At 42.9% G+C, this 27,960-nt stretch overlaps 1 protein-coding gene across 1 annotated transcript; it reads left to right on the forward strand.

Moving 5' to 3' along the window:
- Positions 1–85: 85 nt before the first annotated feature.
- Positions 86–27,913, forward strand: PPIL6 (peptidylprolyl isomerase like 6). The gene is made up of 8 exons (XM_048508046.1): positions 86–229; positions 2,523–2,618; positions 3,912–4,100; positions 5,868–5,930; positions 8,132–8,279; positions 16,304–16,360; positions 19,454–19,589; positions 27,793–27,913. The coding sequence occupies exons 1-8, from the start codon at positions 128–130 to the stop codon at positions 27,902–27,904; spliced, it is 903 nt and encodes a 300-aa protein (XP_048364003.1). The 5' UTR covers positions 86–127; the 3' UTR covers positions 27,905–27,913.
- Positions 27,914–27,960: the final 47 nt, after the last annotated feature.

Genomic DNA, 27,960 nt, shown 5'->3' on the forward strand with positions numbered 1-27,960 from the left:
CCAGGATTTCATACATGCATCTGATTGGAGTTACTATGGTGAATGGAACTGTTTATATTCCTCCTCTAGCAAGGGGAAGAGACAAGCGAAGCAGCAGCCAGACAAGGAAAAGGAATTCTGTTGAACAATGTGGACTAAAGGTGGTGCAGAGCTAGTGGGCCTGCAAGAGATAGTGGTTGCTGGGCTTCTCAAACAACCCTCCTTTCACATGGCAGTGTATGCAGCAGAGGTAAACAATTAGGCTTCTTCTCCTTATATGACAACTTACTAGCATCAGTTCTAGTGTTATATAGCGGTTTGTATGGACAGCATGCATAGTGAGCGCTTGTATCACAAATAAATGTTAAAGTTAGGTGCAAATCCAAGCCTTCTCGACCATGATTGTGGATAAGGCAAATTATAAACATGTTTTATTCAAGAGCAAAATGTTGTTTTATTATCCACAGTGTATAATTCTAAAATATCTTTAAAATATCTTTCATCCAGTCGTTTTTAAAGCAAATCTATATGTGAAGTGTTAGCATCTAATTTGGTTTAGAAAATATTGCATGTGGCAGTCTGTGTTTGAAAGTGGGTAACGTGCCTATCTGTCGGATAGGAAAGATATTGACCTTTAGTTAAAGCTGAAGCAAAATAAATACATTTTCATTCCTACATCTTTGGTTATCTCTTAAATATTGTTAATTTAGCTTGACATTTCGGGGCAATTTTTCCTGTAGATATGCCCCCATGGTTGGAGAAAGCAATGAGACATCAAACCAAAGGGCACAATATCTATTCAAGCATGACACCCTAGCAGTAATTAATGTCACTGTGATTTTTTAGCCACCATGTTCTGAATATCAACTCTGAGAAGAAGCAGCTTTTGTGCACCTAGTCACATATCAGACTCAAGTTCTTCCATACATGTTCACCTTCAAGGCAGATCTGACCAATCCCTGTCTGAACCAGCCCATTGGCATTTTAAAATATAGTAGAACTTGTAAAATCCAGATGTCTAAACATGAAAGCATTATAATAAGTACAGAATAGATTTAGCAATTAATAAACACAATGGACATCCTGACCCTTCAAGATTATCAGATTAAAGGGTCTTAGTTAACAGGCAGCAGGAAATACTTTCTGTGTCTGCAACCTTGGAAAGCTGTTTCCAGTCAGAATGGAAAATACTGAGTCAAATAGAGCTATATTATGTGTTGGTATAATGTACCTTCATACAAAGCTAAACTAAGGGAACTGAAAGGTGAGGAATTAAGAAGGCCAGGCCAATGGAGACTAATACGATTTTTTTTCTTTTATTGGAAACGAAATATATCTCCTGCCTTTCCAAATGTTCAGGACAGGTTATATAGCAGCAATAGTTTTACATGCATTATACAAAACAGAGTAAAAAGGACACTGGAAAGATTACTCATCTTAATGAAAGTGCATCCATAATCATTCCAAAAACATTGGTAATCTATCTCCACAAAACAAATGACAGTCTCTGGAGGCTTAGTGTACAGCTTCTAGTAGGCCATTCTATAAAACTGGTGCAATTGACAGAAAGACCTGATTTTTCACATAAGATATATTCATCAGTCAAGAAGATGGCATAGTTTGAAGAGAACACTGGGTACTTGAGCAAGTGGACGGGTTCATACCAGGAGAGGTGGTCCTTCAGTTATGTGACCCCTATACCATGAAGAGTTTTAAAGGTGCTTGTAATTGAATCTGGAAGCAAATAGGAAACAGGTCAGCTTGTTTAGCACAGATGTAATGTGGCTTGGCTCTGTAAGTAAACATGCAGCCACATTTTGAACTGAAGAAAGCAGGTTGAGTTGTCTTTAGGGGAAACCCAATGTACAGCTTATTATAGTAAACACTATAGCTATCAAGGGACGCAAGGAGTATTGGAAAGCATAGGAAAGAAAATAGATCCATTTTACCATCATGCTGTGGTTTGGTTATGTAATCTGGATGTCAAGCTTGTAAAGTAGATCAGTAGTATTATCCCAATACTGCAGCTAGAGACTAAGGCTCCTTCTGCACCCACAAAATAATGCATTTTCAAATCACTTTCACAACTGTGTGCAAGTGGATTTTGCTATTCCGCACAGCTTCAAAGAGCACTGAAAGCAGTTTGAAAGTTCATTATTCTGCATGTGCGGAATGAGCCTAAGAGTGGGAGGGGAAGTGGCTTGCCTGCAGGACCCAGTGAATTCCTTCCTGACCCAATATCAGAACTGGGGACTTTGCAACTCTCAGTTCATACATTTAGATGGCGCCTTCCTATTATGGCTTTCATCTGTTTTGCTGTTGCACAACAAATGCTAGTAGAACTGCAGTGTGAATTCATGAAGCAATCTCACAACTACTTTACTGCAAATGCAGGGAAACTTGGTTAAATTATTCAGTTACCAAATAAGAAAAAGAGAAGAATAATTCTAAATGGACCACTTCCAGCAACACCAATAGTATGTGTCAGAGAACATCACTATAAAGCATCATGGGACAGTATTCTTTTTATCTTGACTATCTAGGCGCTGAGGAGAAATTTTCCAACTAAGATAGCAGAACCTAAATTGTTTCCTTTGTTGGAATTTGAATGGGCTGAGTATCTACAAGAGAAAAAAAAGGTGGGTTTTATCTTTGCACTTCTAAAGCAGAATTTATTTATTTATTTATTTATTTATTTAAATATTTATATTTTACCTTTCTTCTTTGTTCAGGGTGGCTTAGGGTAGGGTGATTTTGTTCTCATTGCCATTCTTACCATAACTGAATGTTGCATTGTTCTCCAGACTGTGCTCATTTATTTTTTTTAGGAAATAGGTCTTGATCTTGCAATATACAAAATGTTGATAAATGTTTAAATTCACAAGTAGTTCAAAATGCCTGAAGAACTCTAATTTTCTTGTCTTTCATTTTAGCAGCAACAGAAAGTAGTAGAATTCTGTTAGAATGGGCAGTACTCGTCCTCTACTGCTGACTGTAGGGAAGGGATGGATAATATGCTTAATTCTCCCTTGTGCTCAAGCAACAGAAGGACAATTACATACAAGATCTTGTTGATTAATCAGGCCAGCTCTACAAAGACAGCACAATGAGGTAGGCAGGGTGCTGAGGCAGTTGACTGGAGGACTGAATGTTTCAAAATTTTCTAAGTAACATGGCTTAATGATTCCCTGTAAATAGAAACTTATTCAAAAAACTAAAATAGGACCCTTTCCCTTGATTTCCCTTAATTGTCACATTCACTTGCAGCCTGAAATGCAATGTCCAGTCAACTGCCTCAGCACCCTGCCTACCTCTTTGTAGAGCTGGCCTGATTAATCAACAAGGTCTTTTATGTCATTGTTCTTCTGTTGCTCTGCTGTTATCTTTGTGTGTTTTCAGTACCCACACATATAAATCAGTATAATTTTAAGGAACAAAACATGAAAGTGTGCTGCCCAAAATGATAATGCTGGATACCTGGTAGATACCCTTCACCTCATTCTCGAAACAGGAGAGGGTTTTTGGCTTGTAGGCTGGGGCTTCAATAAGGGGCAAACCTGAAGATAATGTTTTTTCCTTACAGCATCTGCCCAGATTGTTCAGTTACTGTGATAAAATTATGAGCTGTGCCTGGGTTATAGGTATTTTGCATCCTAGTACAAAAACTAACAAATGGAAGACTAACCGGGACACCAGAGTGTCTATAGGTGTCTACTGTAGGTTGTGATCAATCAAAACATACATAGAGGTCCAGGACAGCTCGCAAGTATCTGCACATCTAATGGAAAACTCATGTGACATTTTGGGATCCATTCTTTAGTATGTTGTTAGTTTGCCTACCAACCATTGCATGCATGTTTAATTCAGTGGGGGCTTTGATGTTAAACACGCAACTAATCCTTAAACCCTGCTATTTCACCTTCTAAACACAGGAGTTAAGAGGAGAAGTATGGGAATATCCCTCCAATGTGATGTGTTTTGTTGATGGTCACCTTGTTGGAGATGAAAAAATGCTGCTAAAGTGGGCTTATGAAGTTTGGGATTATAAAGATTTTAAACCCACAGCTCTTTACCAAGCTATTACAGAGGATTTCTTCACAAAATACATGAGAGGCAAAAAGGTAAGGTTATACATTTCTACAGGAAACAGGCTTATTTGTGATGAACGGCACAGGGCCTGACCGCATAAAATATTATTATTCTTGGAGTTGTACTAATCACCATATTTGGTACAGATTGGCACCTGTCCTGTTCCGCAATGACTTCTGTGCCCAGCTGTTCAGAACCCTCTGCAGGTGCCACCCTGCAAACAGGCAGCATCAACAATTGCTCATACCTGTTCTTTCTCTGTTGTGGCCCCCACCTAGTGGAATGGCCTGCCTGACGAGGTTGGGAAGGCAAATTATGTAAAATCTAGTTTTCAGAAGAGATTATCTATATCTATAGTGAAATAGTAAAGAGTTAAGTGGAACCTGATGATGGGTTAGAGGAAAACTCCACCCCGTGGACTGTTCTCTTTTCTTGCTTTCAGTTTCTGTGTTAGTTTGAATTTAATTGCAATAAAGAAGTTTGTGTTATATTCTGCAATTCATGTGAGTACAGAGATTTACTTCATCACCAAAATTACAGTAATAGGCTATGCTATAAGTATAGTTCAGGAAGATGCTTTATAAAAGATGTCGGGACTGTAGATTATACCATTATGTGAAGGATGTATTATCAATTTGTCACATGTATTACGCAATGGTCATTTCATTGTTTTCTACTGACGTTAATAACATTTTTCTTTATTATAGCCACACTCTGTGTCATGCCTATTATCAGGGACGTATCTGCCAGAGGGACATGTGGGGTCACACGTCCCCAGGCGCCACACATTTGATCATGAGTTTTGCGCCCCCACGTGATCAAGTCCTGGGCAAGGGCTGGGAGTCTACATGTCCCCCTGGCAAGTACCGATGCTTCTGCCAACAGCAGCCAATGCCGGGGTGCAGCAAGCCCCTTGAGCGAGGGGTCGTGGCAAGCCCCTTGATGGGCCTGCGGCAGGCTCCTGTCCCTGCGCCAGCTACTGCCGCCTGCCATCACCCCACCTGTGGCAGGTGGGGGGGGGCAGCAGCAGCCAGCGCCGGGCCATGAGCCTGCCAAGGGGGTTCGGCCACCTGCCAACCCCCTCCCCGCCAATGGCGGGGGTGTGAAGGGCGCGCAGGGGTGTTGCTCCAGGCGCCATTTAGTGCCCATACGCCTCTGCCTATTATCCTAATGTTCATTCAGACTGCAGTAATTCTATTCCTGGTACAGTGCTGATTTGATGTTCACCTCATGTCAATTTCATTGGACTGCACTGTGCTTATTAGATGTCTCTTTGTATGGACAATTATAAATTTACACTGTGTAATGTGCTTTAAGTCTCAGTGAGAATGCTGGACTAAAAATATAGTTTATTATGATTATTATCATCATTCAATCACATGGAAGTATGGTAAAACCAGCAACCAAGGAGATCAACATCCACATGATTTCCACTGAGGAGACCCAGGATCAAACTCACACTCAGCCACAAAATTCACTGGGTGTTATTTGGCAAATTATTCAGTTTCAAGGCTGTTGTGAGGACAAAATGGAAGGAGGAGCCATGTACACTACCCAGAAATTCTTGGATCAGGAGTACAAAAATAAAATAAATAGAATGCCAGTATCCTTCTTGGCAGACAAGTTGATGAGTAAAGGGTCTTCAGAAAGTAGGAAACTACAGCTGCAGAGAAATCTAGAACAATTTCTCATGTTTCTTATTTACCACCATTCAACCCTTTACATTTAGAAGTATGATTAAGAATCAGAAGGGAAAATTATTTATCTGAGAACTGGGTTTGCATTCTTTATCTTGGCAGCACGTGTTCGTGTACTTGAATGTAGCCATTCAGGATGTGCCTATTGGGCAATTGCTGTTTGAGGTAAGTTTGAGGAAAGGAAATCAAATCTTTCATTTGTAAATAATTTCTATTAAACTAACACCAGTATGCCTGTGTTTTAAATGTACTGTCAGATTGCATGTTTAATGCTTCAGCTTTTTCATTCTGAAAGCAGGACTGGTTTTTGTGGGATTCATGATTTCAGGAAACTGCAATGGCCTAAAGCAAAATCCAAAAAGAAAAGCTTGTATATACATAGTATATTTTTTAGGAACCCTGCAAATAACACAAAACCGTGTACAATATTTTGAGTTCTCCAGAACTCGTCACCAGACTGGATTTAATAATAATAATAATAAAAGGTGATGTTTTCATACCTTCGTGACCGTCTTACCCCATATGTCCCTAATAGGCTTCTGTTGGTAGTTCCTTGTCCCTCAATGACGTGGCTAGCCTCTACCCGGGCCAGGGCTTTTATGGCTTTTACGGCCCTGGCCCCTGCCTGGTGGAACACTCTTCCTCCAACTGTTAGGGCCCTGCGTGACCTTGGTGAGTTTCACAGGGCCTGTAAAACCGAGTTGTTCCACTGGGCTTTTGGGGAGGCTGCCCACGGATTGCCTGCCCCCATTGATGCCCCATATATCATCTATGCTGTCATTTTCAGCAATTTGCCAGTCCCCTTCCAAGCATGGGATTAAGCATGGGATCAGGTGCCGCCAATATATGCGGGATGCTGCTATTGTTTTAATTTTTTTTAATGTTATAGTATATTTTATATTTATACCTTGTGTATTATTGTGGTTTGCCTGTGGCTCATTGTACACTGCCCAGAGCCCTTTGGGGGTTGGGAGGTATATGAAATTTAATAAATAATAATAATGTTGAGCAGGAAGAAAGGTTGCAAGTTCTGAGTCAAGGCCTTTTTGCATCCTGACCAAACAGCAGGAACATTTGAATAGAAAAAGTATTGCTAAGTGAGTACCAGGTTGCATTTTGGGCCTTCATGAAGAAGATAGAATGTTGGTTTCCTCAAAGACAAATGGGCAAGACAAAGAAGTGTTGTGAAGTCAGGGCACAATGGCAAGTTGTACCAGATTCACTTAATGCCATAGTTGCAATCTAGCAATACTGAACAGCAGCTGAAGAAGAAACAGCTATACATGTATTCAGTGGTGGGATTCTAAAATTCCAACCACCGGTTCGCCCTCCACTCCCGCCCCTCCCGCTGTGAGCCTCTGCCATGCCCCCCTCCGCCCACTTACCTGGCTGCTGCGCTGTGACCCTCTTTCTGATGTTGGGCAGGAGGAAAACGAGGGAAAGTGGCATCTGCAGGGGGGCAGCTGTGGGGGGCCGGCTGGCTGCCAATGGGGCCACAAGCAGCCTTCGCTTCGGGGGAGGCCTGCTGGAGCTTGATGAGGCAGCCACCTTGACAGGCCACGCACACAGCCTGATCTGCCGCCGCCCTGGTGGGATTCCAGGGATTCCACCTCTGTATGTATTGCTTGATAACAATGAGCAGCAATAAAAATGAATTTGCTTGTAGGGAGAGAGAGATGCTGTTAATAGAAGCTGCTAGAAGGTACAAACTGTTTCATGTGATTTATAATGTTTTCCTTTTTTGCTCTGGTAGTTTCCATAATTCTCAGGGTTTGAACATAAGCTTCAGCATGGTTCACGATAGGTATAAAATTAAATGACACAAAGAATGAAAATAAAGCACTACATGACATTAAAATAAAAAATATAACAATCAAATACTTATATATTAAAGATAAATTCAGCCAGGATTAAAACATCACATTCTTCAGCTTAAAATCTAATTCAGCCAAACCTTTAGAAATAAAAAAAGGTCCTGACCAACCTCTTGAAAGCCAGTAAACTGGATAGCACATGAATCTTCCTGGGCAGGAAAGTTCCAGTAGTGAGAAGGTTATATAGGGAAAGGGCTCCCCTAGCTTTGATTGGTCCTTGGTAATGATGGCTGGGATTAACACTAATGTTGGACTGAGGCAGGAAACATGTTGGAGGTAAACTGAAAGAGGGCCTGTGACATTTGGAAGAACTGTCCAACCTTGATTTTAAAGTATGTTATATTTTTAGTTGCTAAAAGCTTAGGCAGTGTGTACCAGGAGCTATAGACTCAGTTGGGTTCACATCATGCTTGTCTTCACTAACAAGACAAAGGGCTGCCTCTGGAAGTTAAGTTTTTGGAAACAGGTAGTCTTTCTCTGTTAATTTTGCAGCTCTATTCTGATAAATGCCCCAAGACATGCCGGAACTTCCAGTATTTGTGCACAGGGAAGAAAGGGATGTCTAAAAGTGGGCTGGCTCTCACTTACATTGGTTCTATCTTTCATCGACTTGTCAAAAAGGGATGGATACAAGGAGGAGGTGGGTTTTAGAAGCTGTTCCAGAAAAAAGGTAACTTTGATGGTTCAATATGTATGACTGTTCACCCAGAAAAAAAAATCAAATTTGTGGTTATATTGTTGTCTATTTATTATGCCTCACCTTCCAATCACTGTTTCTAAGGCAGTTTACAAACTAATTGCCATGATTTGGATAGCCCAGGCTAGCCTGATCTCATCAGAAGCCAAGCAAGGTCAGCCCTGTTTAGGACATGGATGGGAGACTACCAAGAAATCCCAAGGTTGCTACACAGAGGCAGACATTGGCAAACCACCTCTGACTATCTCTTGCTTTGAAAACCCAATTTGATTCCCATAAGTTGACTGTGACTTAACAGCAAAAAAACTGAACTAACTGAAAAGCCAACAGCATCAATAAATGGTCCAAATTAACATAAAATTAAAAACCAACAAAAACTGTCATGCCCCCACAGACCCTTTAAGATTTAGTTTCCCCACAGTTAGTATGGGTTTAGCTATGTTTTGTACAGTATTCAGTGGGAGGGAACCGAATTTAGTTCTGTCCCTTTAAGAAGCCCTAGGGCTGGTGTTCCTCAGACAGTTATTACCCAGCAACCTGTCTGATTTGGCAGTTAGGGGCCAACGGAAGCTGGGTGACTGCAACAGTTAGGTGCCAACGGAAGCTGGGTGACAGCAACAAGACAGTCCAAGATGTTATAGACTCTCAGTATTTAAGTTAAACAGTCAAAGATTTTATAGATTCACAGTATAGATGTTATAGTCTCACAGTGTTTACAATAAATTCCAGACTCCAGAAAGTTTTGCTGCAACAAAGTAACCTTTATTTAGTTAGACCGAGGGAGGAGTCAGGGGTTCTATCAACATTGTTACAATTAAAGCTTTTAAGTATTGAACTGTTAACTAGATCCAGTTGAGGTCTTACATTTCTGCTTTGGCGGGTGCAGGGCACCTAAATAACCACCACCTGGGGAGCAGAACAGTGTGAATGTTCCAGTTTCAAAGGCGAATTAGAAAGTTTCAGTCGGTGAGAAACAAGGCAGGGAGCCTTTGCAGTAAAGGAACAAAGAAAGTCTACCTACATAACTTAGTAAGAGATTAGTTCCTATAAGCCCTAAAGAAGCTGGGCATAGGAAAGTTGAGTCTTCTTTGCTAGGAGCACTGGCAGAAGAGAGATTGGTTCCTATAAGCCCTAAAGAAGCTGGGCATAGGAAAGTTGAAGTCTTCTTTGTGAAGACACCGGCAATGCAAGAAAGAGAAGAAACTCACTCAGAGCCAACAAGCTCTATTTCACAAAGCAATACTAGAAATAAAGCCCACTACCAAAATGTTTAGCATCTTTGCAAGATCAGTTGAATGTGTGCAGCTCAAGTACTCTAAAGGCATTGTAAAGACCACTCTAGCAATTTATCAATCTGGAAAATGCCTTGTACAAGAAGAAGAAATGTTAAGTTGTAAGGAGACCTTATAGCAATTTACTGCTTATGGAAGGTCAGCTAGAATCGTTCCCTCCTAGAGTATGAATACATCAGAGCCTTGAATATCAAGACAAAAGAGATGGAGAAGGATCAAAGAGAAAGGCAAAGAGCTTCTTTAACAAGCATTTACATGGTAGTGGTTTATCCAAGCAAGAGTTTCCAAGAGAGTTGCAAGCAAGTCAACAATCAAGTCCAGCAGCATGGAAAGAACAAATCCACTGCAATGGCCTTGAACACTGCATCCCCATGGAGATAGGAGAATGTCACCTCACATTTCCAAGAAAGGTTACACCTGAAATGCCAAGCAAGTGTGGCTATTAAATCTGCAACTAAAACCTCGTCTTCACACATCCCACAGAACAAAGAAGCACTAAGTCAGGCTCAAATTATAGCAGTGCCTCTTGTGGTTCCCAAAAGATTGGCTATGGAAATGAAGATCTTGGAAGCCAAAGCTGATGTGGCCGGCTGCAAAACAAGTAGATTTCTTAAAACGAAAAGAAGAAATCATTGAAGAACTAAGCTCATTTGAAGCCCAGGAAGGCTGTTTCGTCAGGGCACAGTTAAAAGCTCAGGGAAGGGAGGCTCGACAAGCAAGTAGAAGCAGCCTTGTCAACACTAAAACAAAGGCAAAGGCAGAAGCGTGCGAGGAAGCAGTTTGAACTGAGGCCTTAAAGAGTTTATTTACCTTCGCTCTGAAATGGGGAAAGAGACCCTATAATGAAGGTATCTTCTGTACAATCAACAGTCATCCAACTTTGGAGAGTGACTGCTGATTGAGGAAGAATTCAGAGTGACAGAACATCTGGCAGCTGCAGATCAACAGAACTAATGTCCCAGATGTCCAGGTGCAGCAATCCATGGTCAGTTCCAACCACCCAGCATAGCATGGTTGCACCAGTAATTAATTAGAGTCAGCAGACAGTACCACAAAGGAGCTACCCCAAGTAATCAACAAACAAAATCCAGTTAGCAAATGAACAGAAGAATGAGGGAGGAAAACCTTTACAAATCAGTTCGGGATGCCCAATTTCGACTCTACAGTTTTTAGACAGGAGCAGAAGTCTCCTGAGGAGCACAGTTGTACCTGGGTATCAGCTTCACGGATTATATCTACTCGCATCATCAGGCAACAAATCCCATTATGCAACCTGACATCCCAAATTTGTCAGGCGTTTTGAAAGCCACCTTTCCAGAAATCCTAGAAGAGATTTAGCAGACAGAGGCATTCAAGTTTTCTGATAAGCAGAAGACTACTTACTTTGGAAAGTTACATTCCAGAGGCTCTCAAGACCTGAAACTAAATGCGAGGGAAGAGCTGACCTTGCCCATGGCTTTGGTTGGAACAACATGCATTAAAGCAAAATAAGAAGAGTCTATACAGCACATGTAAGAAACCCTCACATGGCTTTAGAGCGAGCATGGAGTAGATTAAGGCGAAGATATGGAGCATGTTTGAAATAGAAGCTTCACTTCCTGAGGCTTAAAACTAACTTCCTGACTTGCAATGAAAGATTACCTGCAGAGAACTGTGGGATTTGACAGATCTGCTTGAGAGATGGAGTGCTGCAAAGAAAACCAGAGCTGGGACTTGCATGTTTGGATCAACATTTGACTCAAAGAAGTTATCGACAAGTTGCCCTTCCCCTGAAAGAGCAATGGGGTAAAGTTTTTAATTACAAAGAGAACCATCAAGCAAAAGGTATCCACCATATTCATATCTTGGAATTTATATCAAGAATGGCTAAAGAAAGAAATGATCCTCAAACTGATTCCCTTCTTTGTACCAAGGTGTTAGAGAGAAGAAGTCGTTCAAGTTTAAAGGTAAACCTCAAGTTATGGTTAGGAAGACAGAGACAAATACAAAACTCAGTTAAACGAATTCTCAAAATGAAGCCATTTAGAGTATGTGTCCAGTTCACTTTAAAAAAATTGCACAACCTCAATGACTGCAAAGAGTTTAGAGAAATGCCTTATGAAGAGCACCTGCCCACTACATGAAAGCAACAGAAACTTATGTTTTAAATGTTGCTCTTTCCAAGAGGGCTCATATGGCCAGTGAATGCAAAGAGAAGGTGGGGGTGCAAAAGTGCTCCAGTGAACAGCGGTGGTTCAGCATTACGTAGCACAAAACCACTTCAGTTACCAAAGAGACCAGGAGAAAATGTCGGGAGAACCGTACCTAACCAAAAAGGAGGGACAAGAAACGGCAACAACGACATACACTACCATGTGCGATGGAACAAAAGATACGTGCACATCAGATTTCATGAATGTTACTCAAAAGCTTCACATCAAGCCATGTATGTATGTGGCATTAGGCACTGCTTGTGACACTTCATTACTTCCTCAAGAGTTCTTTGAGATGTTAACATACACTCAGAAGAGATAGAATATGTCCTTGACCACATATGAAGTGGGAAATCAAATCATGACAGGAAGAACAGCACCAAGGATTTGTTCTTCAATCAACTGATGGGACAGAGCAATTTAAAACTACCTACTCTCCTTGAATGTCAACATATTCCCTAAAGGCGAAGACAGAAAATCCCAACAAAACATTGCCACACAGCACAAGCACCTGGAGTCTATAGCAGACAAGATACCAGAGCTTGACCCAAATGCCAGAATTCCTACACTGCTCATGGCACAGATTGTCCAAGAGGTGTTAAGTAGTCAAGAACAAGTGAAAAGGTCCCACAGGAATGCCATTTGCTCAGAGGTTAGGGCTGGGGTGGACCATTCTAGGCCCAATTTGTTTGAACCACAAAGAATACCTGAACATGCACACACACCTTCTGTATGGGTTTTATGCCAAAATGGACGACCACGCAGATGTTGGAACTGCTAAAATGCATCAGATCCAACATCATAGCATAGAGGAGTTGGAGTCATCAGTGTTTAAAAAATTACAGTCCATGAGTGACCAGCCAGCCTTGTCCATAAAGGGAACCAAAGCGTTTCCCTAATACATAATAAGAGGCGAGTGTCAGCAGGATGAGCAAAGGAAGTGGATGCACCTTTACCTTCAAAGACAGGACAAGTTGCAAATAATGGGTGTCATGGCACTGCAGCGTTTGAGAGCACTCAAAGAAGTATGGAAAGAAACCACAGTTAAAGGAGGGATGTTGTGCCTTCATTAACACCATGATAGAGAAGGCCATGCAGAAAAAGCTCCTGACATTGAAGACCATCAAAGAATGCTGGTATTTACCATTTTTTGGAGTCTATCACCCCAGAAGCCACATAAAGGTGCAGTGGTGTTTGATTCCTGCATTATTTAATGGCACATCTCTTATGAGAGTTCTGCTGACAGGACCCGGATTTAATTAACAATCTGCTCCGAGGTACTGTGCGTTTTAGAAAGAAGCTGCTCCAATTATGGCAGATATTCAACAAATGTTCTATTCCTTTTGGGTCAGAAAAGACCATAGAAATTATCTTAAGTTTTCTGTGGTTTGGGATCCATATCAGATGTCAGAGGTGCAAGAGTACAGAATGTGTGTTCATGTTTTTGAAACAGCCCCTCACCAGCTATTGCAAACTATGGACTTAGAAGACTGCAAAACTCTTAGAGCAGCAATATGGATCAGAAGTGAGTCAATTTGTTCACAGAGACTTTTATGTAGTGATACTTCAAATCTACACCCACCCGCAAAACAATCAATCCAACTCAACAAACATATTCTAGAAATAACTCTGAAGCTTCAGACCCACAGTGTGGCAACAGACAAACTTATGAAAGGGAGAGACTCTCTCTTTGTGGCCCGGTGGATGTCTAAATGTCTTGTGGAAGCGTCCATTTCCTGCTACTTAATGACTTCAACCCTGATTTTAGAATGAGATGGAGATTCTTCTTTATTCAGAGTTCCTGAAACGTTGAACTTCAGTGAACCACAAGCAGTTTGAATTCTGCAATCAAGATTGTTAGAAGTTTATAGTTATAGTTAGCATAGAAGTTTACAGTTAGCATAGTTGATATTATGTAATTAGGGATAAGATAGTTATTAAAGTGGTACAGTAAGAATAGTTAAGTACTATAGTTAATGGAAGTTGATAAAGGAATTAAAACTTCCAGAGGAAGTTTGAAGTGTCATGCCCCCACAGACCCTTTAAGATTTAGTTTCCCCACAGTTAGTATAGGTTTAGCTATATTTTGTACAGTATTCAGTGGGAGGGAACCAGAATTTAGTTCTGTCCCTTTAAGAAACCCTAGGGCTGAAGTGTTCTACAGCAGTTATGCCCAATAACCCTGTCTAGTTGGCAGTTAGGAGACCAGCAGGCTACAGGTGACTGCAACAGTTAGGTGCCAACGGAAGCTGGGTGACAGCAACAAGTTAGACAGTCCAAGATGTTATAGACTCTCAGTATTTAAGTTAAACAGTCAAAGATTTTATAGATTCACAGTATAGATGTTATAGTCTCACAGTGTTTACAATAAATTCCAGACTCCAGAAAGTTTCTGCAACAAAGTAACCTTTATTTAGTTAGACCCAGGAGGAGTCAGGGTCTGTCAACATTGTTACAATTAAAGCTTTAAGTATTGAACTGTTAACTGAATCAGTGAGTCTTACATTCTGCTTTGGCCGGGTGCAGGGCACCTAAATAACCACCTGGGGAGCAGAACAAAAACTAACGTTAAAGAAACCAAGGACCTAAATAATGTAAGTGGTACCACTGGAACAGACATGGAATGAGTGCTCAGCAAATGAGATAGCACCACTGAAAAGAGCATGTCCTTGTGAAGATGGAAGTATCTGTGACTAGGTCAGTTTTCATGGGGGTTGGAGCACTTTCAGATGATTCATTACCAAATAATTTAAAGTTTTACAGATTAAAATCATACTCTGAATTGTGCCACTTCAATTCTCTGAATTGCAGCCACTGATGTTATGCAGTGGTATTAGATAGAAATACTAATTATAAGAAAAAATCCATGGCTACGCCCAGTGACGTGGGGAGAAAAGGATGCCCGGAGCAAAATGGCACCTGGGCCATTTTCCCCATGGGCTCCGCCTCCGAGGCCCCCCGCAGCCACACTACCCTGCCCCCACTCACATTAGTTCAGCCAGCTGCAAAGAACAGCTGGCTGAAAAAGCAGTCTGGCTGGGCCGCTGGGTAAGTGGGGCCAGTGTCTCAGAGCAACCCGGCTGAAAAGCAACCCTGGCTGCTCCAGGCCATCAGGGCCTGACTCATGGGGTGGGGTTGGGCAGGGACACCCAGCACAGCTTCTGCTGGGCCTGGAGAGTTGAGGGAAGGAGGAAGTGTGTGGGGGCGATTTTCCACCCCCACGTGACCCCAGTGGCATGAGCCTGAGGCATGCCCGCCACCCTATGGCAGCTATGTGACTGGCTACTATACCATGGTATATCCTTAGGGGTGGGCAGGGGATGAGGGCCCTGGATGGGAGACATCACACATACATTCCTTGGTGCTCACAGCTAATCTGGTTACTTCTGTTGGGAATTTGACTGGAATCCCATGGTCACAAGAGCTCTGGATAGAACCAGAGACCAGGCAAAGGTTGCTCATGTTGTTATTTCTTCTTCCCCAAAATAATTTGATAAGAATATTTTAGGAAATATTTAAAAAATCACTTGGCAATATTAACATACAAGAATCATACTGAAGATTTTATGCAAATATTACAGATGAAAGCACTTTGGGCAGACACTGTGGAGAAATGGTTTTTTTCCCCCACCCTTCCTTTTGTCCCCAACCAGGCACCATAGAGTGGGTGGGCAGAAGTTCTGATGAGCCTGGTAACAACATCAGGGGGGGCAAAGGGAGGGAAAGGAGGATAAAACCAGCCAGAACCTTGGGGGGGGGTTCTTCTTGTCTTGCTGGGCTCTGGAAGAGAGAGCTCTGCCACAGGAGAGCAGTGGCCATTTCCCCACAGGGCGTGTGCCGTGCAGTGATGGGAGCTTCTTCATAAGCAATACCTACTTAAGCCGAGGACCTACCCTGCTGGGCAACAACTAGTAGGCAGGGTATGTGGTAGCGACAGGGCCAGAGGACTTGCGGTTTGCTTTTTTTTAGTTTGTGTTCCTTGTTGTCTTTGGGGTGCTGTGCCAGAAAAGCTCTCTAAATTATTCTTCTGTTATTAAAGAATTGACTTTGTTAAATCTTTACCAGGGGAGTGGATAGTTCTCTGTACCCGAGTGGTAGTCCCCCGTTTTGGACAAGCTAGTGGGAAAGGGAGACTGGGAAGTCCCTGGTCCTTCCAATGGACAATCCAAAACCCCGGCCAAGGTGGTGGCTTGAACCCTGGAAATAAGATAGCCCTCTCAGGGGGGGAAAGGTTGGCAACTCTGGGGGAGAGGTCAAGAGGGAATAAAAACAGGGCCTGCACAAGCCATAGGCAAGCCTGTTTAAGCCACAGACACTACCAACCTAAATAGTTTTGGCTTTTCAACATACAGAGTACAGATTTCTGCTAACAGCCTAATTGCTGATCTTAGTAAATATCTCAGGATGTCATTTTAAGTTTCTGTGTGACTTTTTCTAATACAAAAATGACAAGCTTATAACCTTCCCCAATTAATATATACAGACATTAAAGAAGGGAAAGGGGATGGTGGCGAGTCGATTTATGGACCTGTCTTTGAAGGTAAGAAGGAATTACAATTTCCTGGTGATGGTAAGATAGCTAGAAGCCATTATTAATACAGGTGAGAATACCACTGGAATGCAAAATGTATTACAGCAAAAGAAATGGCATTTGATTCAACAGCACAAAGTTAAGTACATGGAGTCTAATTACGGGGAATCAGTTTGCTGTCTTTTAGGAACTCATCAGTTGTTGTTACAGTGGCGTTTTCTGCATGGACCCAATATCCCAGGATGGGGAGGTGAAACATACTGCTTTGTGCATGATTTTTGCATGGTTTCCAGTCCTAAATTGAGGCTTCCCCACGATAGCCTTCCCTTATCCCAGGATTTTCAAAATCGCCAAATTGGAGTTCATTTAAAAATCCCGAGGTTGAGCCTGCTGGAAACCTGCTACTGTGCAAAACCCAATCCAGGCAGAGCGGGTTCTTCCCACCCTGCCAACCTGTTCTCTTCACCTGACATTCATTCAAGCTACCACTTAAAAACAACAGCCAATCAGAACACGGTACACCAAGCATGCTCATTACTGTACTTTCTGCATGTTTACAAAATGTAATTGACACAGAAATTGGCTACAATTGGTATTAATGCTGAGTTCCCCAAATCCCTGAATATTGCCTTAACTAAGGTGGCTGATCCCTCAGCAAAGAAATGCTGCCATTTCACAAAACCAAAAGAGATTACAATATGCTTATGGTCTTGTGAGATAAACTTAGGCTGCCACTCACAAACAGCAATAATCAGAGCACTTGGTACACTGGGCATGAGAGGCTTGTAGCTTGCAGCTGCCACACAAAAACAACAGCCAATCAGAATGCGGGACACTTGCAATGTGAATACAAAAGTCCCAGGTTTGTGCAAAAAAAATGGGGTATTTCATCCCAGTCTCAACTTCGGCTCCTCCACAGAAACAGCCATGGGCAGCCATGCAAAGGGAGAAATCAGGATAAAATTGATCCGGTATTTATGATCCCGCTTCTACTGAGGTAGCTTGTGACATCTGGAAAATGCCAATGACTAAGGATTTGGGGTGTTTTTACATGAGGCTTAAAGCAGCCCTTGTTGTGATTAGATGTTAATGTTAGCCAGAATGCTTATTAGTATTGCTGCTCCTTTCTTTTTGTTTCACATGCACAGTATTTTGAAATGCAGTTTGGATCATACTGGGTCCATTATGTAATGATAATATTAATACAGTCTTGGGTAGATGTCTTTTCTGTTCTGCTTCTATCTGTTCTGAAGTATCTTTTTTATGTCTGTCATATATTGTGAAAATTAATTTTTTTAAAAAGAGAAAAAATGTAGTTAGGATTTTGGTTGGGCGAGCATTTTTCTTGCAGACTTTGTCCCTCCTGACCCTATAAGACTCCTCCTCAGCTGGACCAGTTCACATTTCATTGGCATCTAGGAAGTCCTTGTCAGCCCTTGTTGGTGAGGTATCTTTTTATAAAAGCACACAAAGGCTTTAAGCGGACTACTCATGGGCACCAACCCAGTGCTCAACTGCAGCAATATGGGCAGCAGTTGCTCTTAAAAAATACAAGGCAGCTATTTTATTAGTCCTGAACAACTGTTCCTCATATCTCCAGCATATTTCACATCCCACTCCTAGTTTTTGAGTTATTTGCCTTGCATATCTACCATGAACAACGGTTCAGCAGGACAATCATGGGTTGCTTTATGTTTCCGGCGCAATCTCCGTTGCTGCCCAAAGACTGACTCATTCTAGTCTTTAACAAAAAACACAAAGAGAAAGGTGTAGCAGAACCAGTCTATCAATAGAACAAGCCCACTACACCCTGTCTACAAGCAACCAACAAAGAGCATGAAATTATAAGTCACAATTTAATAATAAAGTGTGAAATTAATGAAGTGAACAAGTGCACATAAATATACTAAATACACTGGTACATAACCATACAAATAGGACCATGTATCCTCAGACAAAGCATATTACATGTAGACAAACAAGAGTGTCCAGACAAATACTTCCATGCTGCTGCTGCTGCTGCTTTAAAACCAATGAAATAAATAAAAGCTTCGAGCACGTGCATTTCACAGCTTGCCTGAAACTTCAGATTATGTTTGCACCTTGCTAATCTATATATGTAAAATCTATCAGTCGTTTTCTGCTGATGGGTAATCTCCCAAACTAGACGGTGCTGGAATTTTCACACAGCGATGGCATTACGCGTAGTGGCCAGGTTTCCATACTGTTTCCACACCTCCTGTTGTGTACATGTCACAACTGTGCCAGTTATTGTGTACATGCCACACCTGTGACAGTTGGAACCTCAGTTCTGTTCTGCAACAGCGCCATCTGCTGGCCGTCAAAGCAACACCCTCTGATACAAGGGAAACAACCATGCCTTCTTTGAAAACCGCTGTCATCTGTAGTGAAAGGGATGGTCTTGCCATCTGGACATGGCCCACCCACCCTAGCGAGGGAAGGGGAAGGTGAGGGAGGGTCCGGGGCTTTGCTGGACCAAACGCTCTGAAATTTGAACACAACATAGCTCATGCCTCCCAGGCATTATTTTTTAGCTACTTACCTAGCTCATGTACCACACTGGCCAAAGGTAAACCATGATAACAATACGATCCGCCCAGTCTCCCCCACACACATAGGAACCCGAGAAGCCAAGTAGATAACCTTTCATACACATCTCTTAGGGATCGTTTCAGTTGAACTGGCAGGAAGGTATTGTGTACCTACCACACCATGTGACAGTTGGAACCATGGTATGGTTCCACAACAGTCATCTGATGGACTTCAACAGTAACTTACACTTCACCTACAGGGAACGGAATTAAAGAGACTGGGTCTGCCATCTGGACATGGGCCACCCACCCTAACTGAAGGGAAGGAGCGTTAGGGAGGGAGAGTGAGGAGTTCAATGCAAAGAGTAGTTCAACCCTTTGAGAATGGTGGACCAAATGCCTCATACTGATCATTAAACTGATATTAATATTGGAATTAGAACAAATTCATTATTGCTGACTGTGAAAAGGAAACTGTTCAATGTAGAAAAAAAAATGAATCAGGAAAGGCAAATGGCAGCCATTGTACATAAATGTGTATGTTTCCTAGATGAAAACTTTGCCGTTCCACATGACAAAAAAGGGGTTCTTGGAATGGTCAACAAAGGACGCCACAGCAATGGATCCCAATTCTATATCACACTACAGCCAGCTCCATATTTGAATGAAAAATATGTGGCTTTTGGGTATGTATAAGAACTCTATTAGATGTAAATACAAATTTGAGCGTCTTGAGAGTGTCAGTCTAGAATTTGAGTGACCCAAGTTCAAATTCCCATTTTTCCATGGAAGCTCCCTGGGTGACCCTGAGCCATTCTGTCTCTCAATGAAGCCACATCCTGGGGCTATTGTGGGATAAATTGGGAGGATGGAAGAATGATCGTGTAAGCCACATTGGGTCTCCATTGAGGAGAAAATCAAGGTATAATTCACTAAGTGTTGTGTGTATTATGGTGGAAATGGGAGGCTGTATTGCTTTAATTTTTTGAGATAAAGGCTGATGGTGGGGTGCTGCGTGCATGTTTGCACCCACCCACAGTAGCCAAAGGGGTACCTACACCAGCAGAGGAGCAGGCATGCAGGGCTGGCATCCGCAACTCACCATGCCCTGAAAGGAGCTTGCTGCTCTGAAACTATGCCAGTGCAGGAGGAAACTGCGCCGTCACAGTGAGGGAGCAGTCCTGAGGGACTTTCGAGTGTGGCGCCAACCTTAGTTGGTTTCCAATGAGGAGTTTCAACCTGGCAACAACACCTCCCTGACACTTGAACCTACACCACTAAAGCGGTGTAAGTCATTTTGCATAACAGGTTTTCAGGTGTAAGTTTTTTTGTTTTTGGACTTCCCAGCACTACTGAAATCACTTTGAGACAATACAGTGGATGCGGAAGCAACATGACCCTGTCTGCCTCACACTCTGAATTAGGCTGTAAAGACATTTAAACTTGAACAAATTATTATAACAGCAATTTGTGAAAATAATGGATGTGACTTGAGTATTTATTGAGATTTTCCTGTTTCAGACAATTGTCAGGGATCAAGTTCTACCACAGCAACTGGAAGCAACAAGGGAAAAACATTCAATGAGGGAGCGGTTTGTAGCCAGAATGTAAGAATTATTGACTGTGAATTTTTGAGCCTTGATTAGATTTTAAAATGTATGTAACAGTTTCTGTCTGTAGATGTTGTGATTATTAGAAAATGTTTGGGCTAAGCCATATACAGTTCTATTTCCATTTTAGAAAGTAAATCTAAACCTTTTGGTATCTTTTCCCATTTAGAAATGTTAATTGCATTTGATAACACAGTGGCTTTGGAACCTAAAACTGATTCAATCAAACACATTTCGAACTCTTTAATATACCCAGTGGCATACCTTACTTGCGGGGACATGTGGGGTTACATGTCCCAGACAGCACCCATTTTGTCACATGGGGGTGGGCGTCACCCCACAGTCCCCTGGGGTGAGTGGCTGAGCTGGGAGTGGGCGAGACAGCTGGCGGGCATTTCTGGCTGAGTGAAACAAGCTGGTCTGAATTGGAGCAACAGAAATACAGCAAACACACAGCTCTGCTGCATTTACCCAGCCTCTACTTTCGGGCCCAATAAGATGTGCTTGGTGCTGGCTGCCATGAAGGGGTGGAGTGGTGCCCACACAGCCTCAACCAGGACAGCCAGGAGGGAGGCAGGCTTGGTGTGGGGCTAGCCCGAGGAGGCAGTGGTGGGGGGGAGCAGAGGCTGACTCAGGCTGGGGCCAGGGGAGGCGGGCACAGCTCGGTGCAGCAGTGCTGCCAGGGCATCCAATGCCCTATGGATGAAGCCAGCTTCAGGCATGGGGGGTGGTTAGGACAACTCACCCCAGCACCTGCCCCCCTCCGGCCCCCCTCTTGTCCAGCATGGCACCCTGCATGAGGCAGGGGCTTTGTGATGCCCCATAACCCAGCTGTACCTTGTGCCTGCGGGGAATGGGGAGCACCCGAGGAGCAGAGGGTATCTAGGGGGAAATTGGGAGTGAGGGGAGAAAACTCAGATTTTCCCTGGGCACCATTTCCCTAGATACATATCAACTATACAAGAAGATGCATATTCTCAGCTCTTCAGTCCGCTTTTTTCTTCAAATAGCAGTCTTCAAAGAGGCAGGCTCCTGTGATGGTGGTAATTTAAATTGAATAAACAAACAAGTGGCAGACTTCTGGTGTTCACCAAATGAAGTAACACATAATTCTACAAGTCACTTTCATAGAAGTGCAAGGAGGTTTTTTGGCCGGGTGCAGGGCACCTAAATAACCACCTGGGGAGCAGAACAAAAACTAACGTTAAAGAAACCAAGGACCTAAATAATGTAAGTGGTACCACTGGAACAGACATGGAATGAGTGCTCAGCAAATGAGATAGCACCACTGAAAAGAGCATGTCCTTGTGAAGATGGAAGTATCTGTGACTAGGTCAGTTTTCATGGGGGTTGGAGCACTTTCAGATGATTCATTACCAAATAATTTAAAGTTTTACAGATTAAAATCATACTCTGAATTGTGCCACTTCAATTCTCTGAATTGCAGCCACTGATGTTATGCAGTGGTATTAGATAGAAATACTAATTATAAGAAAAACTTACGGCTACGCCCCAGTGATCGGGGAGGTTGGATGCTCCAGAGTAAAATACACCTGGGCCATTTTCCCCATGGGCTCACTGGTGGGCCCCCGAGGCCCCCCTCAAGAGTCATTACTACCCTGCCCCCACTCACATTAGTTCAGCCAGCTGCAAAGAACAGCTGGCTGAAAAAGCAGTCTGGCTGGGCCGCTGGGTAAGTGGGGGGCGGAGGGGGGGTCGCCTCCAGAGCAGCCGGCTGAAAAGCAACCTGGCTGCTCCAGGCCATGGGGCCTGACTCATGGGGTGGGGTTGGGCAGGGACACCCAGCACCGGCTTCTGCTGGGCCTGGAGAGTTGAGGGAAGGAGGAAGTGTGTGGGGGCGATTTTCCACCCCCACGTGACCCCAGTGGCATGAGCCTGAGGCATGCCCGCCACCCTATGGCAGCTATGTGACTGGCTACTATACCATGGTATATCCTTAGGGGTGGGCAGGGGATGAGGGCCCTGGATGGGAGACATCACACATACACATTCCTTGGTATACGCTAATCTGGTCCTTCTGTTGAGGTGACTGGAATCCATGGTCACAAGAGCTCTGGATAAATTCAGAAGACCAGGCAAAGGTTGCTCATGTTGTTATTTCTTCTTCCCCAAAATAATTTGATAAGAATATTTTAGGAAATATTTAAAAAATCACTTGGCAATATTAACATACAAGAATCATACTGAAGATTTTATGCAAATATTACAGATGAAAGCACTTTGGGCAGACACTGTGGAGAAATGGTTTTTTTTTCCCACCCTTCCTTTTGTCCCCAACCAGGCACCATAGAGTGGGTGGGCAGAAGTTGCAGTGAGCCTGGTAACAACATCAGGGGGAGCCAAAAAAGGGAGGGGGAAAAGGAGAGATAAAACCAGCCAGAACCCTTGGGGGGGGGGTTCTTCTTGTCTTGCTGGGCTCTGGGAAGAGGAAGGCTCTGCCTGGGAGAGAAGGCAGTGGCCATTTTCCCCACAGGACGTGTGCTAGGCCCAGTGATGGGAGCTTCTTCATAAGCAATACCTACTTAAGCCGAGGACCTACCCTGCTGGGCAACAACTAGTAGGCAGGGTATGTGGTAGCGACAGGGCCAGAGGACTTGCGGTTTGCTTTTTTTTAGTTTGTGTTCCTTGTTGTCTTTGGGGTGCTGTGCCAGAAAAGCTCTCTAAATTATTCTTCTGTTATTAAAGAATTGACTTTGTTAAATCTTTACCAGGAGTGGACCGTTCTCTGTACCGAGTGTGTCCCCCCGTTTTGGACACGCTAGTGGAAGAGGAGACTGGGAAGTCCTGGTCCTTCCCAGTGGACAATCCAAAAACTGACCAGGTGGTGGCAGCGAACCCTGGAAATAAGATAGCCCTCTCCAGGGAAAGGTTGGCAACTCTGGGAGAGGTCAGAGGGCAAAACAGGGCCTGCAAGCCATAGGCAAGCCTGTTTCGCCACAGACACTACCAACCCTAAATAGTTTTTGGCTTTTCAACATACAGAGTACAGATTTCTGCTAACAGCCTAATTGCTGATCTTAGTAAATATCTCAGGATGTCATTTTAAGTTTCTGTGTGACTTTTTCTAATACAAAAATGACAAGCTTATAACCTTCCCCCCCCCCCCCAATTAATATACAGACATTAAAGAAGGGAAAGGGGATGGTGGCGAGTCGATTTATGGACCTGTCTTTGAAGGTAAGAAGGAATTACAATTTCCTGGTGATGGTAAGATAGCTAGAAGCCATTATTAATACAGGTGAGAATACCACTGGAATGCAAAATGTATTACAGCAAAAGAAATGGCATTTGATTCAACAGCACAAAGTCAAGTACATGGAGTCTAATTACGGGGAATCAGTTTGCTGTCTTTTAGGAACTCATCAGTTGTTGTTACAGTGGCGTTTTCTGCATGGACCCAATATCCCAGGATGGGGAGGTGAAACATACTGCTTTGTGCATGATTTTTGCATGGTTTCCAGTCCTAAATTGAGGCTTCCCCACGATATTTCCCTTATCCCAGGATTTTCAAAAATCGCCAAATTGGAGGTTCATTTTAAAAATCCCGGGTTGAGCCTGCTAGAGCCTGCTACTGTGCAAAAACCAATCAGGAGCAGAGCCGGTTTATTTTTCCCACCCTGCCAACCTGTTCTCTTCACCTGACATTCATTCAAGCTACCACTTAAAAACAACAGCCAATCAGAACACGGTACACCAAGCATGCTCATTACTGTACTTTCTGCATGTTTACAAAATGTAATTGACACAGTATTTCAGTCGGTATTAATGCTGATTCCCCAAATCCCCTGAATATTGGCCTTAACTAAGGTGGCTGATCCCTCAGCAAGAAATGCTGCCATTTCACAAACAAGAGATTACAATATGCTTATGGTCTTGTGAGATAAACTTGAAGCTGCCACTCACAAACAACAGCCAATCAGAACGCAGTACACTGGGCATGAGAGGCTTGTAGCTTGCAGCTGCCACACAAAAACAACAGCCAATCAGAATGCGGGACACTTGCAATGTGAATACAAAAGTCCCAGGTTCGTGCAAAAAAAATGGGGTATTTCATCCCAGTCTCAACTTCGGCTCCTCCACAGAAACAGCCATGGGCAGCCATGCAAAGGGAGAAATCAGGATAAAATTGATCCGGTATTTATGATCCCGCTTCTACCCTAGGGTAACTGTGACATGCGGAAAATGCCAATGACTAAGGATTTGGGGTGTTTTTACATGAGGCTTAAAGCAGCCCTTGTTGTGATTAGATGTTAATGTTAGCCAGAATGCTTATTAGTATTGCTGCTCCTTTCTTTTTGTTTCACATGCACAGTATTTTGAAATGCAGTTTGGATCATACTGGGTCCATTATGTAATGATAATATTAATACAGTCTTGGGTAGATGTCTTTTCTGTTCTGCTTCTATCTGTTCTGAAGTATCTTTTTTATGTCTGTCATATATTGTGAAAATTAATTTTTTTAAAAAGAGAAAAAATGTAGTTAGGATTTTGGTTAGACAGAGCATTTTCTTGCAGACTTTGTCCTCTGACCTATAAGACTCCTCCTCCAGCTGGACCAGTTCACATTTCATTGGCATCTACAAAGTCACTTGTCAGCCCTTGTTGGTGGTATCTTTTATAAAAGCACAAAACTTGCCCAAACGGACTACTCATGGGCACCAACCCAGTGCTTAACTGCAGCAATATGGGCAGCAGTTGCTCTTAAAAAATACAAGGCAGCTATTTTATTAGTCCTGAACAACTGTTCCTCATATCTCCAGCATATTTCATCACTCTAGTTTTGAGTTATTGCTTGCATATCTGCATGAACAACGGTTCAGCAGGACAATCATGGGTTGCTTTATGTTTCCGGCGCAATCTCCGTTGCTGCCCAAAGACTGACTCATTCTAGTCTTTAACAAAAAACACAAAGAGAAAGGTGTAGCAGAACCAGTCTATCAATAGAACAAGCCTACTACACCCTGTCTACAAGCAACCAACAAGAACGCCAGTATAAGTACGAGATTTAATAATAAAGTGTGAAATTAATGAAGTGAACAAGTGCACATAAATATACTAAATACACTGGTACATAACCATACAAATAGGACCATGTATCCTCAGACAAAGCATATTACATGTAGACAAACAAGAGTGTCCAGACAAATACTTCCATGCTGCTGCTGCTGCTGCTTTAAAACCAATGAAATAAATAAAAGCTTCGAGCACGTGCATTTCACAGCTTGCCTGAAACTTCAGATTATGTTTGCACCTTGCTAATCTATATATGTAAAAATCTATCAGTGCGTTTTTCTGCTGACAGGTAATCTCCCAAACTAGACCGATTGCTTTGAAATTTTCACACAACGTCGCATTCGCATGTGGCCAGGTTTCCATACTGTTTCCACACCTCCTGTTGTGTACATGTCACAACTGTGCCAGTTATTGTGTACATGCCACACCTGTGACAGTTGGAACCTCAGTTCTGTTCTGCAACAGCGCCATCTGCTGGCCGTCAAAGCAACACCCTCTGATACAAGGGAAACAACCACGCCTTCTTTGAAAACCGCTGTCATCTGTAGTGAAAGGGATGGTCTTGCCATCTGGACATGGCCCACCCACCCTAGCGAGGGAAGGGGAAGGTGAGGGAGGGTCCGGGGCTTTGCTGGACCAAACGCTCTGAAATTTGAACACAACATAGCTCATGCCTCCCAGCGTATTTTTAGCTACTTACCTAGCTCATGTACCACACTGGCCAAGGTAAACCATGATAACAAGCTACGATCCGCCCAATTCTCCCCCCCCCCACACACACACACATAGGAACCGAAAGCCAAGTAGATAACCTTTCATACACACATCTCTTAGGGATGCGTTTCAGTTGAACTGTGAGAGGTATTGTGTACCTGCCACACCTGTGACAGTTGGAACCATGGTATGGTTCCGCAACAGTGCCATCTGATGGACTTCAACAGTAACACACTTCACCTGCAAGGGAACGGAATGAAAGAGACAGGGTCTGCCATCTGGACATGGGCCACCCACCCTAACAGAGGAAGGGGAACGTTAGGGAGGGAGGGGGCGGGGTGCCATGCAAGAGTAGTTCCAGCCTTTGAGAATGGTGGACAAATACCATTACTCATACTGATCATTAAACTGATATTAATATTGGAATTAGAACAAATTACGTATTGCCTTTGACTGTGAAAAAGGAAACTGTTCAATGTAGAAAAAAATGAATCAAGGAAAGGCAAATGGCAGCCATTGTACATAAATGTGTATGTTTCCTAGATGAAAACTTTGCCGTTCCACATGACAAAAAAGGGGTTCTTGGAATGGTCAACAAAGGACGCCACAGCAATGGATCCCAATTCTATATCACACTACAGCCAGCTCCATATTTGAATGAAAAATATGTGGCTTTTGGGTATGTATAAGAACTCTATTAGATGTAAATACAAATTTGAGCGTCTTGAGAGTGTCAATCTAGAATTTGAGTGACCCAAGTTCAAATTCCCATTTTTCCATGGAAGCTCCCTGGGTGACCCTGAGCCATTCTGTCTCTCAGCCAAACCTACATCACAGGGCTATTGTAAGGATAAATTGGGAGGATGGAAGAATGATCGTGTAAGCCACATTGGGTCTCCATTGAGGAGAAAATCAAGGTATAATTCACTAAGTGTTGTGTGTATTATAATTGAAATATGGGAGGCTGTATTGCTTTAATTGCAGAATAAGAGGCCAATCCAGATGGGGGTGCTGCATTAACATGTTTGCCCACCCTGATGGCAAAAGGGGTACCTACACCAGCAGAGAGCAAACATGCGGGCTGGCATCACGCAGCTCTGCTGCACCCTGAAGGGCTTGCTGCTCTGAAACTATGCCAGTGCAGGAGAGCACGCCGTCACAGTGGGGGGCAGTCTGAGGACTTTCCGGGGGGGGGGGTGTGTGGAGCCAACCTTAGTTGGTTTCCACTGAGGTTTCAGCCTGGCAACAGCCGCCTCCCTGGCCGCAGACTTACACCACCCAAAAGCGGTGTAAGTCATTTTGCATAACAGGTTTTTTTCAGGTGGCCAAAGTTTTTTTTGTTTTTTGGACTTCCCGCACTACTGAAATCACTTTGAAGACAATACAGTGGTGCGGAAGCAACACTGACCCTGTCTGCCTCACACTCTGAATTAGGCTGTAAGGCATTTAAACTTGAACAGTATTATAACAGCAATTGTTATTGAAAATAATGGATATGACTTAGTATTTATTGAGATTTTTCCTGTTTCAGACAATTAATTGAGGGATCAGAAGTTCTACAGCAACTGGAAGCAACAGAAACATTCAATGAGAGGCCGGTTGTAGAATGTAAAATTATTGACTGTGGAATTTTTGAGCCTTGATTAGATTTTTTAAAAATGTATAACAGTTTTCTGTCTGTAGATGTTGTGATTATTAG

Source organism: Sphaerodactylus townsendi, linkage group LG01 (genome assembly GCF_021028975.2).
Source record: "Sphaerodactylus townsendi isolate TG3544 linkage group LG01, MPM_Stown_v2.3, whole genome shotgun sequence".
In the NCBI taxonomy this organism is placed as follows: domain Eukaryota; kingdom Metazoa; phylum Chordata; class Lepidosauria; order Squamata; family Sphaerodactylidae; genus Sphaerodactylus; species Sphaerodactylus townsendi.